The sequence below is a fragment of the Pongo pygmaeus genome, chromosome 10, assembly GCF_028885625.2.
Source record: "Pongo pygmaeus isolate AG05252 chromosome 10, NHGRI_mPonPyg2-v2.0_pri, whole genome shotgun sequence".
Lineage (NCBI taxonomy): Eukaryota > Metazoa > Chordata > Mammalia > Primates > Hominidae > Pongo > Pongo pygmaeus.
This window is the reverse complement of record NC_072383.2, coordinates 39,799,166-39,815,966: the sequence shown is the minus strand read 5'-3', so window position 1 is coordinate 39,815,966 and position 16,801 is coordinate 39,799,166. Positions and strand designations below refer to the sequence as shown.

Sequence of the window (16,801 nt, the reverse complement as noted above, 5' to 3'; positions counted from 1 at the left end):
CTCAGCTCACTGCAACCTACACCTCCTAGGTTCAAGTGATTCTCCTGCTTCAGCCTCCCGAGTAGTTGGGATTACAGGTGCATGCCACCATGCCCAGCTAATTTTTGTATTTTTAGTAGAGACAGGATTTCACCGTATTGGTCAGGCTGGTCTCGAATTCCTGACCTCAAGTAATCCACCTGCCTACGCCTCCCGAAGTGCTGGGATTACAGGCATGAGCCACCGTGCCCGCCCCTTTCAAAAAGATTATATTGTTGAAATTCAAACAGTATTTTTATTACCTGCATTGCCAGACATGAATACAAATAACAACACTGAAATTCTTATGCAAATCTTACATTAAGCTGTAAACATGTAATTTTCCTTTCTGTATGCTAACATAGGTATACAGACTTAAGGTACTACTGAAATGTTTGGAACCTCCATTTTAGAAAGATATTGGCAAAAAGTCAATTTAAAAATGGACAAAGACCATAAACAGGCATTTCTCCAAAGAAGACATAAAAATGGCCAGCTCCCCAGCTGTAGGCAGCTTCCTAGGTTGCCTTGTACCTAGGCAAGCATTACACTGCTGGGAGAACAGTAGCCAATAGCTGATTGGCATTCTGGCCCTGGTTCATGCCAACTCTATGTTGACTATACCAGGATGCTAGCATAGTTGAAAAGAAAAAAAAAAAAAAAAAAAAAGCCAGCTGGGCGCAGCTGCTCACACCTGTAATCGCAGATACTTGGGAGGCTAAGGTGAGAGGATCCCTGGAGCCTAGGAGTTCAAGGCTGCAGTGAGCTGACTGGTGACTGCACTCCAGCCTGGGAAAACAGAGTGAGATGCCATCTCCAAGTAATAATAATTTTTTTAAAAAAAGGTCAACAGGTATATGAAAAGGTGCTTGACATCACTAACCATAGGGAAAATGCAAATTAAAACCACTATGAGATACCCCCTCACACCCTTAAGGATGGCTATGGTCAGAAAGACAACAGATAACAAATGTTGGCGAGGGTATGAGGGAAAGAGAACCCTAGTACATTGTTGGTGGGAATGCAGATTGGTACAGCCATTATGGAAAACAGTATGGAAATTCCTAGAGAAAGTAAAAATAAAACTACCACATGACCCAGTAATCCCTCTTCTGGGTATACTGTATACCCAAAGGCGATGAAATCACCACCTGTTCAAGATATTCACACTTCCATGTTCACTGCAGCATTATTCACAATTACCAAATTTAGAAACAACTTAAGTTCCCATGGATGAACAAACGGATCAAGAAAATCTGGTATATAAATATATTAGTGGAGTATTATTCATCCTTATAAAAAGAGGGAGATACTGCTATTTACAACACACGGATGTACCCGAAGGACATTATGCTAAGTGAAATAAGCTAGATACACACACAAAAAAATATTGCATGATAATCATTTATATGTGGAATTTTAAAAAAACAAAGAAGAGCTCAAATACACAGAGATAGAGGATGAAACTGGTTACCATGGGTAGGGGAAGAAATGGGGAATTGTAAGTCAAGGAATACAAAATAGGTAAGTAAGATGAATAAGTCTAGAGCTCTAATGTACAATATGAGGACCAAAATTAATAAAATTGTATTGCATTAGAAATTTTTGTGAAATATACAAATTTTAGGTGTTCTTATCACACAAAAAGGTAACTATGTGGGATGATGAATATGTTTGTCTCCTTCACTACAGTAACCACTGTACTATGAATATGCATCCATGTGTATCTGCATCTATATGTATCCCATAACATCATGTTGTGAATCTCAAATATACACAATAAAATTTAATGTTAAAAATAAGTAAACAAAAATAAAAAATAGAAAGAAAAAAGAGGAAAATACCTTGAAAAACAATGGCACCATAATATACAAACCAGAAAAAAAAATTATGACTTATAAAGAATATCTTAAAAGGTTAACAGGGTCATTTTCGATTAATCAAAAACTAAACTCAATGGAGTTGAAACATTTCTATTATTTCAAATGCAGATATTTCAAATCTTGAATTTAAACATAAAATCTCAATTTAATCAATGGTATCAATTTTCACTGCTTCTGTTTATTAAAAATATCTACATACTAATATAGATATTAATATATATCTACATATTAATGATTATATAAGTATCCTTATTAAAAAGATCAGAATTTTCTGTGGATGTTACTAGAATTTCCAAAAAATATGCATAGAATTTATTGGATTTGCTACTCCAAAGTTAGTATTAATAGTGTTAGTATTAATGGTATGATCAGTCAGGCCAAAAATAAAAAGTATATGTAGCTCATTTGAAATAAAAGGTCTATCTATTGATAATTTACCTACTCTGGCAAGATATTAAAAAAAAACTTGCACATAAACTTAAATACTTTTGGAAAGCTATACTTCAGTGAAATTTAAACTTTCAAATCTGTCATCATCTTAGGGGTGAGGTCTCACCCCTAAGATTACTACTACAAGACCTTCTAAGTGTGTGTAATAAGAATTCTTTGGTTTGCTTACATTAATGAGAATCTGGTCAGAATAAAATACCTAGTTTTCCAAATGGTGAAATGGTTTTGTTAGAAAATAATCAGCTACTTCTTAATTTGCCATACATTCCAATATAACTATCTGTTACAGGAAATGCTTTCATTTTAGTAAGTAAAAGCACCAAGTTGATGGTTATTTGATTTGATATAAAAATCTGTATCAAATTTTTCACACTGGCTGGGCAAGGTAGCTCACACCTGTAATCCCAGCACTTTGGGAGGCTGAGGTGGGCAGATCAGCTTGAGGCCAGGAATTCGAGACCAGCCTGGCTAACATAGTGAAACCCCATCTCTACTAAAAATACACAAAATTAGCCAGGTTTAGTGGCACACACCTATAATCCCAGCTATATGGGAGGCTGAGGCACAAGAACTGCTTGAGCCTGGGAGGCAGAGGTTGCAGTGAGCCGAGATTATGCCACTGCACTCCAGCCTGGGCAACAGAGAAAGACTCTGTCTCAAAAAAAAAAAAAAAAAAAAAAAAAAATCCACACTGTTGTTAAATCTCATAATTAACTAGGTAAAAATTGTATGAATTACCATGTTTCTTTAAAAATATTTCTTTTCCAATGTCATTAAAGTTTACTCATTTTAACATAAAATCATTTAAAATGAAAGTATTAATATAAAAGTATTAAGCCCTTCCCCCCCCAAACATTTTTATCTTCTAGCAACACATATTGAAATACTTATTGACATTTCAAGTGTGGTATCATGGTTTTACTTCAAAATAATCTAGGAGGGAAGAAAGCGGTAGAAGCATAGACAAAACAAAATTGGCAATGAAGCTGATAATTGATTTCTCCTTTGGGAATTGATCACATTAATGTGTGTTATTATATGCTTGATAATTCCCCTTATAAAACATCAAATAACTAAAACACACTAACCTACCAAAGAAGTAAGTAAATACGATGGTATATGTAAATAATCAATGCCATTCTGTCCTATCACAATCAACTTACAATGCAAATGTAAGCCTACAAAACCTTTATTGGTCTTATTTACTGTTCTATTCCCAGCACCTAGAACAGCACCTGGCACACAGTAAGCACCACATCCATAATATATATATTATACCCTGCTATCTCAATTTTATTTTACTTCTGGCATCACATGCTTTTTACAGAAAAGTACCATACAAACCATATCTAACTAAAATATTCTATTACACAGGCTGGTAGGCTTTTGCTTTCATAAGCGTATGATTTCCTAACTCTGATCCCTATAGTCTATGACATACATTTCTATTGTAGCATTTGTTGATTTATTTCACTCACTGATTCTTGAATGAAATATTGGTGTTTCTGAATCATTCTAACGTCTTTTGGTGACAGTGGGTCAAAAACATGAAAACTGATATTGACCCAGAGCGCTAAGACATCTTATTCGAGAATGTAGCCAAGAATTGATCACATTTCTTCTGAAAATAGTGACAACAAAAAGAAAGTTAAGTCCTTGCAATTCTGTCAGCAAAGAAAGTAAAACACCTCTTAGGGCAACTCTACACAAGGGAACATTACTAAATCAAACTCAGCAAAGAAACGCTTTTTTTACATTTCATGTATGTAATTTTCCCATTAAAAAAACTATTAAAAAAATTGCACTCTAGCTAATAATACGTATGCTTGAGTAGTTAATGGGAAGGATACTGTTGTCCACAATTTACTTTGTAATGTATTCAAAAACATAGATGGATTAATAGCATGAATAAATACATGATAAAGCAAGTTTAGTAAAATATTAATAGTTGAGTCTAAATGGGGAGTATGTGGATGGTCACTATAAAAATTCTTTTGACTGATGTATGTTTGAAAAATTCCATAATAAAATATTGGGAAGTTGTACTTACATGGGAAAATTTACATGAACACTGATGACTGTATAAAACAATAATAATATGTGGGGCATAAAAAGAACAGAAATTTAAATATGCCTGTGAAGATTCTGAATAAAAGTGTTTCATGAAATAAGAATGCAAAGAAAAAATATTTCAACATTAATATATTTTAAACAATGTTATATGGAATATGTATATAACTGAATTACTAAATTAAGTAGACCGGACTGTCAAGGTGGTCAAAAGAAAAATTTCTGGATTATGGTTTGAGTACATTTACATTTGAGAACAGGTGGAACTGATATGCATCCCATCTGTTCGCTACAAAGGCTCAGATACTAACAAAATCATGTTCTGGATTTACTAAAGGATTTATTTTTGATTGGCCAAACTCTCTAGGAGAGAGAAATAAACAATGACAAGAATTATAAAAAAGATTCAATTAATCTAAGGAAGTAAATATTGTTATTTAACTACTTTATTACAAAAACTAATTATGTAACTCAAATTTACCACAAATGTGACAGAAAAATAACATGTTGCTGCTCTTGACATCACTACTAGTCAATATCGTTCTCCCTGCTGCTGCCAAAACCAGAAAAATCTTTTAATGCAAAATAATGTATTTGTTAAAGAAACAGAAAAATGAAGCAGGGATAAGCAGATAGGACTGCTTCAGCCCCAGCTCTGTTGTAATTGCCCAGAATATAAACTGCTAGTGCTCTGATCCTAATTTCCAAATATTACAACTTTTAAAAATTCTGAAATTGGAACTTCTCTCCCATTTTCAAATAAGCTAATGAAAAAAATCAACATTTTATGTTGCAGATTCATTAAAATGTTCCATACTACCTATCTGTTCCCCAACAGGCTAAGAAGCTGGACCCCCATAAGTGGAAGTTTACATGTATTTAAAAGCCATTCTGGGCCGGGCATGGTGCCTCATGCCTGTAATCCCAACGATCTGGGAGGCCAAGGTAAGAGGATCACTGGAGCCCAGGGGTCTGAGGCTGCAGTGAGCTGTGGCTGCTCCATTGCACTTCAGCTGGGTGACATAGCAAGACCCTGTGCATATGTACATATGAACGAATGAATGAATGAATGAATAAATAAATGCCATTCTGTCACAAAACTTGATAAAGGTTAGGAAATCAGATAACTAAGCTCATAGAAATTATAGATTTAAAGACAGAAAGCATGCTTTAAAAACAAGAGCTTTACAGGTATCTAGAAGTGTAGATATTCTGTGATGACTGATTTCCTTCCTATAGAAGAAGCATATATATTTACATACAAAGTCTCTGTAGTGCACTTCATTGAACTTTAGTCTTCTACCTACCTACCCAAGTTTAAGGCCAAATAAAAATTTCTGTGAAAGCCCCTTATAAAAGTGACTATTTATACATAAAGAATTTAAAAGCATACCATAAAGTGCTACAATAATGACTGGTACATTTGTTAAGCTGTATATTGAGGATAAGATTGCCAAAACTCAAATTAAGTATAATTTAACATCAAAACCAAAGTATATCAGTGTTCAATTGTCTTTTCAGGTTTATCAAGGCTAGAAACTCAGAAAACAGCTGCTTTTATTAACAAGGGCATACTACTACAGGAGGTACCTTACCTTCCCAACAGTCACCACTTCACGTTGCACTTTATATCACATCTAGTAGTTCCTCAAATACATTTCTTTTGTATCAGAATTGATCATAAATGGGGCAAAGAGTGTACTAAGAAAAAAGGGAGAAGCCGGGCACGATGGCTCACACCTGTAATCCCAGCACTTTGGGAGGCCAAGGTGGATCACCTGAGGTCAGGAGTTCGAAACCAGCCTGGTCAGCATGGCGAAACCCCACCTCTACTAAAAATACAAAAAATAGCCAAGCGTGGTGGTGGGTGCCTGTAATCCCAGCTACTCAGAGAGGCTGAGGCACAAGAATCGCTTGAACCCAGGAGGCAGAGGTTGCAGTGAGCTGAGATCGTGCCACTGCACTCCAACCTGGGTGATAGAGCAAGACTCGGTCTCAAAAAAAAAAAAAAAAGAAAAGAAAGAAAAAAAGGGAGAGAAATGCAAAAAATCTGCCTTTTCAAAACTTTTGAGGTATGCCATACATACAAAAAAGTGTACAAATCACAAATGGATAAATTTTCACAACGTGTAAATACCACCCAGATTAAAAAAGAGAATATTCCCAGTGCAGCAAAATTGTTCATTGTGCGGTCTCCCAGTCACTACTTCCTCTTCCCAAAAGAAACCACTTTCCCAGCTAGTTTCACTTGTTTTGGAATGTTACATAAAATGAAACACGCAGAATAAACTCTTGTGACTGACTTCTTTCTTTTAATATTTGTGAAGTTTATCCATGTTGTTGCACCTGGCAGTAGCCCATTTATTCTCATTAGTGTATAATTTAAACAATTAGTCAACTTTACTGTTGGACATCTGGTTTGTTGCCAGTTTGAAGCTCTTACAAATAATGCTTCTTATGAACTTTCTCATACACATCAATATGATATGCTAATATGGTTTTTAAAATAACTAGATTATCTAAGCAAATATTTTTAAACTTTTTTTTTTTTTTTTTTTGGAGACAGGATCTCTCCCTCTGTTGCCCAGGCTTCAACGCAGTGGCATAAAACACAGCTCACTGCAGCCTCAACTTCCTGGGCTCAAGCAATCCTCCTGCCTCAGCTTCCCAATGTAGGTGGGACTACAGGCATGCGCCACTATGCATGGCTAATTTTTAAAATTTTTTGTAGAGATAGGGTCTCACATTGTTGCCCAGGCTGGTCTCAACTCCTGGGCTCAAGTGATCCTCCTACCTCGGACTCCCAAAGTGCTCAGATTATAGGCATGAGCCACTGTATTCAGCCTTAAACTTTTAGTAAGTTATATTTTTATTAAAGTAAGAAAGTATAACTATTTACATTTCTAGTTCAACTACTTTAACCCAAAGATTCAGTGGGTCCATTAAATGAGATGTGAACACAAAATTACTTTTTTCAACTAACTTTAGATAATAACAACAGCAGTGGATGTATCTGTGACTTTGTTACCAAAAGAGATCACAGATAATTTTATACCATGTTACATCTAGCTGTTACAGGTATTGCAAAATATCATTTGTAACACTCATCACTACTTTGAAATTACAGCAATGAAACCACCACCAGTAGCTTTTGATATTTAACGACCTACTAAAGAACTATGTATTACTATATCACAAATTTGGTTTTTAATAGTTTGATAATCATTCTCAAATGTAAGTGCACTTAGTTCTGTGCATGTTATTTATAGATTTAAAAATGTTATTCTGAGACGGGATCCATAGGCTTCACCAGACTGCTAAAGGGATCCATGGCACAAAAAAAGGTTAAGAATCTATGCTTTATGTAACTAAGATGCAGGTGTAACACAGAAGGCACAGGGGATAATTTTCAAGAGCCATCTAAGGGGTACAATGTATTCAGGGAAAGAGGCGGCTTTAAATTACTAACCAAAATAAGGCCAAGTTCACCAGAAAAAAAAAATGCACCTGAGTCTTGGGAAGGAGGGATATGGAAATACAGAAAGAAGGATTTGTATAAACTAGGAGAGGCTGACTGGGGGAACAGAAAGACCAATCTAATGGAATTGAAGAAAAAGGAGAGAAATGAACCTGCACAAGGTCTGGTCAGGTCCTGTGCTCTCAAAAAGAGAAAAACAATCTAGGCTCCTCCATGAGGAACCAAGCAGCCAGTTAGGCATTTAAGAGACAGCTGAATACATCTAGTCTGATTTTAAGGACAATATCTCCCTACCTGCTTGCTTCTGATAAAATTATTTTATGAGGGATAAGAAGCCTCTGTTTCATATTTACACAAACACAGATAGTATTAAATGAAAATGTTTGGTTTTGTTTAGATTTTTCTGCAATGTGCTGATTCATTAAAGTCTTCCACCACCTGTCATTTTTACCTCAACTCCTGTCACTATGACTTCAATTCAAATACATCTGTATTTTTTAAATTCTGCATGTAAGAATCACTTGAACTTTTAAACAATACTGAGGTCCACATCACACCCACAGAGACAATAATTTAATTATCTAAGATGGGGCCCATACGGTGTTACTAAAGAGCTCTCTAGGAAATTTTAACGTACAACAAGGATTGAGAGCTTCTGATCTAAATCACAAATCTAAAGTCTATCCTAATAGTTTCATTGCTCTCAACTCCAGTAACTTACACTAGCTCTCTATTCTCATTGTCACACACTGAACTTCACTCAAAACTGTTCCATCTTGGAAACTCCACACTCTAAAATACCGATTGCCTATCTTTCTACCACACCAAAGCCTTCTCTAAGCCTTTCCTGTCCCTCAACCACTCATTTCTTTCAATTTCCTGTCCCTCTCAGCCTCACTCTCTTTCTTTATCAGCCCATACCAAATGGTGTATTACTTCAATAATTCTCTGGGTCAGCACCTTCAACATCCTTATCCCCTGGGTCCACTACTCATCTTACAATCTTAAATCGATACAATAACCTGCTTTCCCCAGCCTCAAAGTAATAAAGCACACAATCCTACAAACTGGTGCCCAGTTGATGGCATAACCACACAGAAAACCCTTTTAAGTATCTTCAAAACACAGAATTTAAAATTCCTAAGGGGGCCAGGAGTGGTGGCTGACGCGTGTAATCCCAGCACTTTGAGAGGCCAAGGTGGACAGATCACTTCAGGCCAGGAGTTCAAGGCCAGCCTGGCCAACATGGCAAAACCCTGTCTCTACTAAAAATACAAAACTTAGATGTGGGTGCAGTGGCAGTGGCTCATGCCTGTAATCCCAGCACTTTGGGAGGCTGAGGTGGGTGGATCACTTGAGGTCAGGAATTTGAGACCGGCCTAGCCAACACGGTGAAACCCCGTCTCTACTAAAAATATAAAAATCAGCCAGGCGTGGTGGCTTGGGCCTGTAGTCCCAGCTACTCAGGAGGCTGAGGCAGGAGAATCGCTTGAACCCAGGACACAGAGATTGCAGTGAGCCAAGATTGTACCACTGCACTCCAGCCTGGGCAAGAGAGTTAGACTCCATCTCCAAATTAATTAATTAATTAAAATAAAATAAAATAAAAACAGCCTGGGCAAGAGAGTTAGACTCCATCTCCAAATAAATAAATAAATAAATAAATAAATAAATAAAATAAAAATAGCCAAGCATGGTGGCATGCAATCCTAGCTACTCAGGAGGCTGAGGCACAAGAATCGCTTGAACCCGGGAAGTAGAGGACGTAGTGAGCCAAGATCGCACCACTGCACTCCAGCCTGGGCTACATTGTAAGACTGCCTCAAAAAAAAGAAAAGAGGCCAGGCGTGGTGGCTTATGCCTGTAATCCCAGAATTTTGGGAGGCCAAGGTGGGCAGACCACCTGAGGTCAGGAGTTCGAGACCAGCCTGGTCAACATGGTGAAACCCCATCTCTACTAAAAATACAAAAATTAAGCAGGTGTGGTGGTGGTGGGCGCCTGTAATCGCAGCTACTCAGAAAGCTAAGACAGAAGAATCGCTTGAACCCAGGAGGTGGATGTTGCAGTGAGCCGAGCCTGCACCACTGCACTCCAGCCTGGGCAACAAGAGTGAATGAGCCAAGACTGCGCCATTGCACTCCAGCTGGGGTGACAAGAGTGAAACTCCATCTCAAAAAAAAAAAAAAAAAAAGAAAAAAGAAAAAAAAAAAAACAGAAAAATTCCTAATGGTATATATCCTTGGCAGAGTGGCAGAGGGGAGAGGGGAGATAAAGAAAAAAGTCATCCCTTTTCGCTACAGGTAAACTACAGAATAACCTTATCAAGTAAAAAATATAAATAACATTTGGATTTTGATTGAAAACATGAAGTTTACAAATTAACCTAGAAATAAATGACATATAGGAATAATTAAGTCTGGCCATCCTGAAGTATAATGGGCATCTTTATTTTTTCCATCTTAAATCATTTTAAATCAACCCCAACCTGGATTGTAATTTAGGACAACGACAAACCTAAAGACGATACTACCCATCTAAGTGGGCTATAGGATTAAATGTTACATAAGTAAAAAATAACTAATGTAGACATAAATATTTGTGGTTTTTGATGGTATATAATGAATCTATAATATATTCATATACTATCACCACAACCTTAGTCCCTTGGTGCTTAGAATGGGTCTGTGCAAAAGTTTAAGTTAGCTTTTTGACCTTCCCCAAACCCTCCTTTAGACCTCCACAGGGGATTCTGGGGAGTCAGTACACATATTCACTCAAATAAATAGTGAGCTTCTATTACCTGCTAGTACTAGATGTAGCACTGGAAATAGTAAACAAAACAGTAAGTTCTTTGGGCTTAGAAAAGGCTTGGCTCAAAATTCCCAATTCCCAGAGCAACAAGAGACAAGAAGTAGGACAGCACACCAGAAGCTGCCTGTCTGCCTGGCCCTGAGCCTCCAGGCATTCTTACTTACCAGCCAGACTGCCTGACCACAGGACAGCACACCTGCAGGAATCCTAACAAGGGATATTAACATGTTTCCACTCTAGGAAGAGTTCTCCTCTCTTAGAATGAAAGCCTACTTTTAGAATTTCATATATTCAATTTATAACATTTTTAGGAATATAGAAAAAAATAGTTAACAGCCAATAACAGCAGGAGCAGGTACTCAAATACTTCTTTGCTAACTGATGGTATAATCTTTATAAAATCTGTAATTTTTGTTCACAAATTAAATTCAATATAAACCCTTCATTTTAGAAATGTAAACAAGAAATATAAACAATAAGTTTTCTTCTTAAATAAAATGTTGTCTTTTATTTTCGAACTTTTAACTTTTAAAAGATAAGCTTGATCTCTTTTGTAACCTACACTGGTAAATTTCTGACACTTGAAGATTTTGTTAATAGGCCTAGCTTTGGTGTATCAAATTAACTCAGACACTAGGTTTTTGAATCATTCAATATGTAAGAGTAACTTACACTGGGATGACTTCGAGGAGGTGCTCGTTCTCTCGGAATTCTTTCATATTCATATCGTCCCTCAGACCACATTTCGTCTCTTCTGTAAGCCACTAAAGAAAAAAAAAAGAATTATGGATTTTATGATACTAGGAAGTAACAGAAAAGGTAAGGAAGGAGTAAATAATTACTTTCCGACACAAATATTTTCCAGAGATCTTAAGAGAAAAAAAAAAAAATGAAAGTGACCAAAAGGAAAAATATTTCTTCCAAACAATTTTGAGGTTTTCTTTAAAAAAAAAAAAAAACATGGAAAGCCCTATCTTCCTTCTTAGGCAAGACTATTTAAAGCTTCAAAGAGATTGTTGCCACCAATTACGGGAGGAAAATCCATAACATTTCAGACCACAAATACTTCTTCATTCTCCTATAGCAAAAAATAGAAACGATTCATTTTAATGAATAGTTTAAATGGCTGATCAGCAAAGCTATTCCTATTTCCTGGTGAATAGTTCGTATAAATAACATTAGTTTTTTGCTTTTCTACAGTCTTCATTTAATATATATTTACTCTCTCTCTGTTAAATAATGTGTTTTTAACTGAAAAAAGTGTTAAAAGAACAATCCTGCAAAAACACACTCAACAATCCCTGAAAGAAACCACTCCTGATTTTTTTAACACTATAAATTTATTTTAATGCAAAAGCCTCCTCGCAAAATGTGAAATTAAAAGTTCTGTCAACATTTTTCAGGTTCGGGATTCAGAGAAGGGGGAGTGGGAGGGTGTATTCTTTTCATAAATGCTTCCTACTTTGAGGAAGGTGAATACGGTGTTAAAGAATTCAAGGGTATATAGCCACAAGAAGAGATGAAAATAGAAACTGAACAGACAAAAGACAAGGTAAACAAGGCAAACGAGAAAATGAGAATAGGGTACGGGAAAAGAGACCATTTACACGAAATGGCAATACTATAAATCAGAAGTTGGCAAATTTTTCTTCAAAAGATCAGACAAATATTTTCGGCCTTGTAGGTCACAGATCTCTTTTACAACTACTCACATCTCCAGCCATAGACAATATACATAAATGTATGAGTGTGTAAATTGGATTTACAAAAACAGGCTAGCGCTTGCAGGCAGTAGCTTGACAACTTCTGGAGTGGATGACAAATGGTTAACAGAGAAGCACCAGGAGAAAGTGAAGCAATCATGAAGCAGGTTCTAAGCCAACAACTGTGAACCATCCTGATGTACAGAAGAACCACCATGAGCAAAAAACGAAAACGGTCCAGGTAGTAAGTTAGTGCCTTTCAGTACATAGAAAGTAGAGCACAGATATGTGAAGAAGAAATACATTTCAAAAAAGACTTAATGTCAAAAGATTTTTGGTGGCTCCTTATAATGTAATACTAAGGGAGGGGGAAACAGATAGCTATTCCATTTTGACAGTACAGAACAGCTATAGAATTCTAACGGTTCAGTTAGTTTAAGTTAAGGAAAAATTAAAGGCTGGAAGAAGGGTGCAACTTTTTTTTTATGTTATTATAGCAAAGCAACCAATTTTCTCTGCAAAAACATACCTATAATACTTTCTAATACAAACAGACCCAATATAATGAATTAACTAGCCAAAGATGCCTAGGAAATCTTACTTTAAATTAAAAATTAACTTTTTCTCAAGATACACATTCAAGAGAAAAAAATTAGCTTTTAACATTATGCATGAATAAAACTGAATTCTCTGTCTACAATAAGACCTCATTTAATAATGTATGATTCCAAGCAATCAGTCTCTTAGGTGCAAGAATTATGGAAGCTTGAAAGGGAAGTAAATTGTCAACATTACTTCTCCTCCCCCACCTTTACTGAATCCACTAAAGGTTTCAGTCTAAAGAGTTAGATTTTATCCTTTTTAAGATACAGTACAGAGTAACAGTGACAGCAATGAAGTAAAGTCAAATCAAAGGGGAAAAACGTCAATAGCTATACCCAGAAGAAAAACAGACATAAGCAAACAGTTCACAAAAAAATACAAATGGCTCTTAAAAATCTTTTGAAAAGATGTTCAACCTCCTTCAAAATAAAGAAGATGAAAACCAAAACTATAATGGCATATTTATTTTCATCCAAAAGCTCTGCAAAAATCCAACTGCAGTGATGAGATTAAGGAAAGCAACACTTACATAGGTTAGTAAAGGAAGTTGGCCGGGCGCAGTGGCTCACGCTTGTAATCCCAGCACTTTGGGAGGCTGAGGCGGGCGGATCACGAGGTCAGGAGATCGAGACCATCCTGGCTAAAACAGTGAAACCCTGTCTCTACCAAAAATACAAAAAATTAGCTGGGCGTGGTGGCGGGCGCCTATAGTCCCAGCTACGTAGGAGGCTGAGGCAGGAGAATGGCATAAACTCGGGAGGCGGAGCTTGCAGTGAGCTAAGATTGCGCCACTGCACTCCAGCCTGGGCAACAGAGTGAGACTCCATCTCAAAAAAAATAAAAATAAAAAATAAAAAAAAGGAAGTATAATTGGTTACAGATTGGGAAGAATTTGGCAATATTTATTAAAATTTTAAAAACACATATGCTTTGACCTGGCAATTCTACTTCTAGGTATACTTGTACACTTGCATAGCAAAGATTGAAAGAAATTTAAATATCCATCAAAATAGCACAAATTGCTGAACCAATCAGTTACATTTATACAAAAGAAATATTTTGTATTCCTTTTATAAACTGATCAGGTATATTTATACAAAAGGAGTATTTTTGCAAACCATTTCAAAGAAAAGTAACCCCAGTAACAATATGAAAAGGCTGCCAAGATACACTGCTAAACAAAGAAAAGCACAGTAAAAAGGCCAGGTATGAATATATATGCATATGTACAGACTACTCCTGGGAGTAACAAGGGAATGCAACAGCAATTGCCTCTGGGGAGAACTAGGTAGCTGGGCAGAGGATGAATATTTTACTGCATAATGTATATATACTATTATGTATTACAAAAGTATGTAACTGTTTTTAAAGTTCTTGAAAATCATTCAATAAGCATAACATGTGAAGTGACGGTAAAAATGATGAATGTAAATTAATATACCAAAGGAGAATGTAAATAAAAATAAGGTTTTGTAATAAATAGGAAAAATAAACAATAAGAGTTCTAAAGAAATACTATGTAGTTTAATACTGAAATATTAAAATTTACCGGTGTCCCACAAAAAATGTAACAATAACTACTATATTAAATACTACTATACTATACTTACTTGAGTCCTTTTAGGAATCAAATTTAACGTTTTCAACAATTTCCTGTAAGGGAGGGAAATACAGACGTAAAGATTTGTGTCTGTATAAACCAACCAATATAGAGAAATAATTAAATCTTCATTAATTGTATAAACAGAACTCTCAAGCCAAACTCCCTTCAAACACACTCTTGAAAACAGAAGATATCATTTTGGCCACCAGAGGCCACCCAAGTTTCATAAGAACAAAATTATAATAAGAGAATTCTAGTCCTAGAAATCTAGTCTAGAATTTTGCCAGTTGAGAGCTGGGCAGGTCATCTCTCTTATCCTTATCTCTGAGATTGTACTAGATGTTTAAGGTTGTTTTTAGCTGTTATTGTAAACACTGGCTTCAAAATACCTCCATGGTTTAGTATGATGAAAATTACCATCTCCTACGATAATTAGAATACAGAATACACTAATATCACCTTATATTCAAATGGAAACGTGCAATTTTCTTTTTCTTTCTTTTCCTTAGACACAGTCTCACTCTGTTGCCCAGGCGGGAATGCAGTGGGGCAAACACACCTCACTGTAGCCTTGACCTCCTGGACTCAAGCGATCCTTCCAACTCAGCCTCCCTAGTAGCTGGAACCACAGGCATACCACCACACCTGGCTAATTTTATTTTTTATCAAGTCATAGTCTTACCATGTTGCCCCCATGCTAGAACCTTGTAATTTTTAAAGGATTTAAAAATAGCTGATAAATACAAGCTTCCTGATTAGCAGCATATGTTGTTTATGATATTATCCAGGCTTAGGAAATTGACCAATCAGTTACATTTATACAAAGGTGTTCAGACTCCCAGTGAGTGATCATGTTACCTGCCACATCATCACTACGTCTCCTCATATCAGTGCAGTTTCAATGGTACTCCAGAAAAGTTATCTAAGCCAACAAGATATGCAAACGGAAGAATTAACAGAAAAATAGAAGGACCCTCTACATCACAATTAGGCAGAGAAAAGAATTAGAACTCAGTGTGGAGAATACAAGCTTCATTCAGAAGTGCGCTAATAACTGGTTCTGGATTATAAAAATATCTTTCTCTTATGCCATATTCAATGAAGACGGTATGTTTAATATACCATCATGGGATATTTAATTCCAGAAAGAAAAGAAGCCTTTCTTAGAGCACTCCACTGGGCTATCCAACCACTGTTGTGTTAACTTCAACTGACGGCTGACAGGGTATGGAGGATTTGTACTCTAAGCAAAAGTGTCATGGAAATTGAGAAAACAAAGTCATAGGCAATATCCTTCTGTCAAACCATTAACACTCTGAATCCAAAGTCAAGATAATGGATCTGTTTTTTCATTTTATCCAAACTGGTTATAGTAGCAACTTAGGCTATAGTAACTCTGCATTCCAATCTAGTCAGTTTGCATTATTAAATACACTCAGGATACATAGCTTCCCCTCCCCCCCAAACTCATTCCTTCGCTTTTTATATTCTTTCAACAACTATTGATAGCCAACTAGGGTTACTGAACAGCAAAGTCACATTTGACCTCAAACTTTAGATGAACATAGGTCTTTGCACTGGCAATTCCCTGCACAGAATGTTCTTCTCCAGGTGTGGGGAAAAGAAAGAGAGATCGGACTGTTACTGTGTCTATGTAGAAAAGGAAGACATAAGAAACTCCACTTTGATCTGTACCATGGCTGGGCGCGGTGGCTCACGCCTGTAATCCCAGCACTTTGGGAGGCTGAGGCGGGCGGATCACGAGGTCAGGAGATCGAGACCATCCTGGCTAACGTGGTGAAACCCCGTCTCTACTAAAAATACAAAAAATTAGCCGGGCGTGGTGGCACACGCCTGTAGTACCAGCTACTCAGGAGGCTGAGGCAAGAGAATCGCTTGAACCCGAGAGGCGAAGGTTGCAGCGAGCCGAGATCGCGCCACTGCACTCCAGCCTAGGTGACAGAGCGAGACTCCATCTCAAAAACAAAACCAACCAAACAAAAAAAGATGTGTACCCTGAACAATTGTTTTGCCTTGAGATGCTGTTAATCTGTAACTTTAGCCCCAACCCTGTGCTCACAGAAATATGTGTTGTATGGTATCAAGGTTTAAGGGATCTAGGGCTGTGCAGGATGTGCCTTGTTAACAATATGTTTACAGGCAGTTTGCTTGGTAAAAGTC

At 36.6% G+C, this 16,801-nt stretch overlaps 1 protein-coding gene across 11 annotated transcripts in view; it reads right to left on the bottom strand.

The window, feature by feature from the left end:
• The window catches only part of PPHLN1 (periphilin 1), a 120,516-nt gene that overhangs the window by 99,321 nt on the left and 4,394 nt on the right, over positions 1 to 16,801 (bottom strand). For 7 of the 11 annotated variants that reach the window (XM_054445306.2, XM_054445307.2, XM_054445312.2 and 4 more), the window contains exons 2-3: positions 14,628 to 14,670; positions 11,384 to 11,475 (exon numbers count right to left, since the gene is read on the bottom strand). In XM_054445306.2, coding sequence (XP_054301281.1) covers positions 11,384 to 11,475; position 14,628 — 93 coding nt within the window. In that variant the 5' untranslated portion in view covers positions 14,629 to 14,670. Of the gene's footprint in view, positions 1 to 11,383; positions 11,476 to 13,546; positions 13,680 to 14,627; positions 14,671 to 16,801 lie in introns of all 11 variants that reach the window. The other 4 variants (XM_063672637.1, XM_063672638.1, XM_054445309.2 and 1 more) reach the window with 2 other exon arrangements.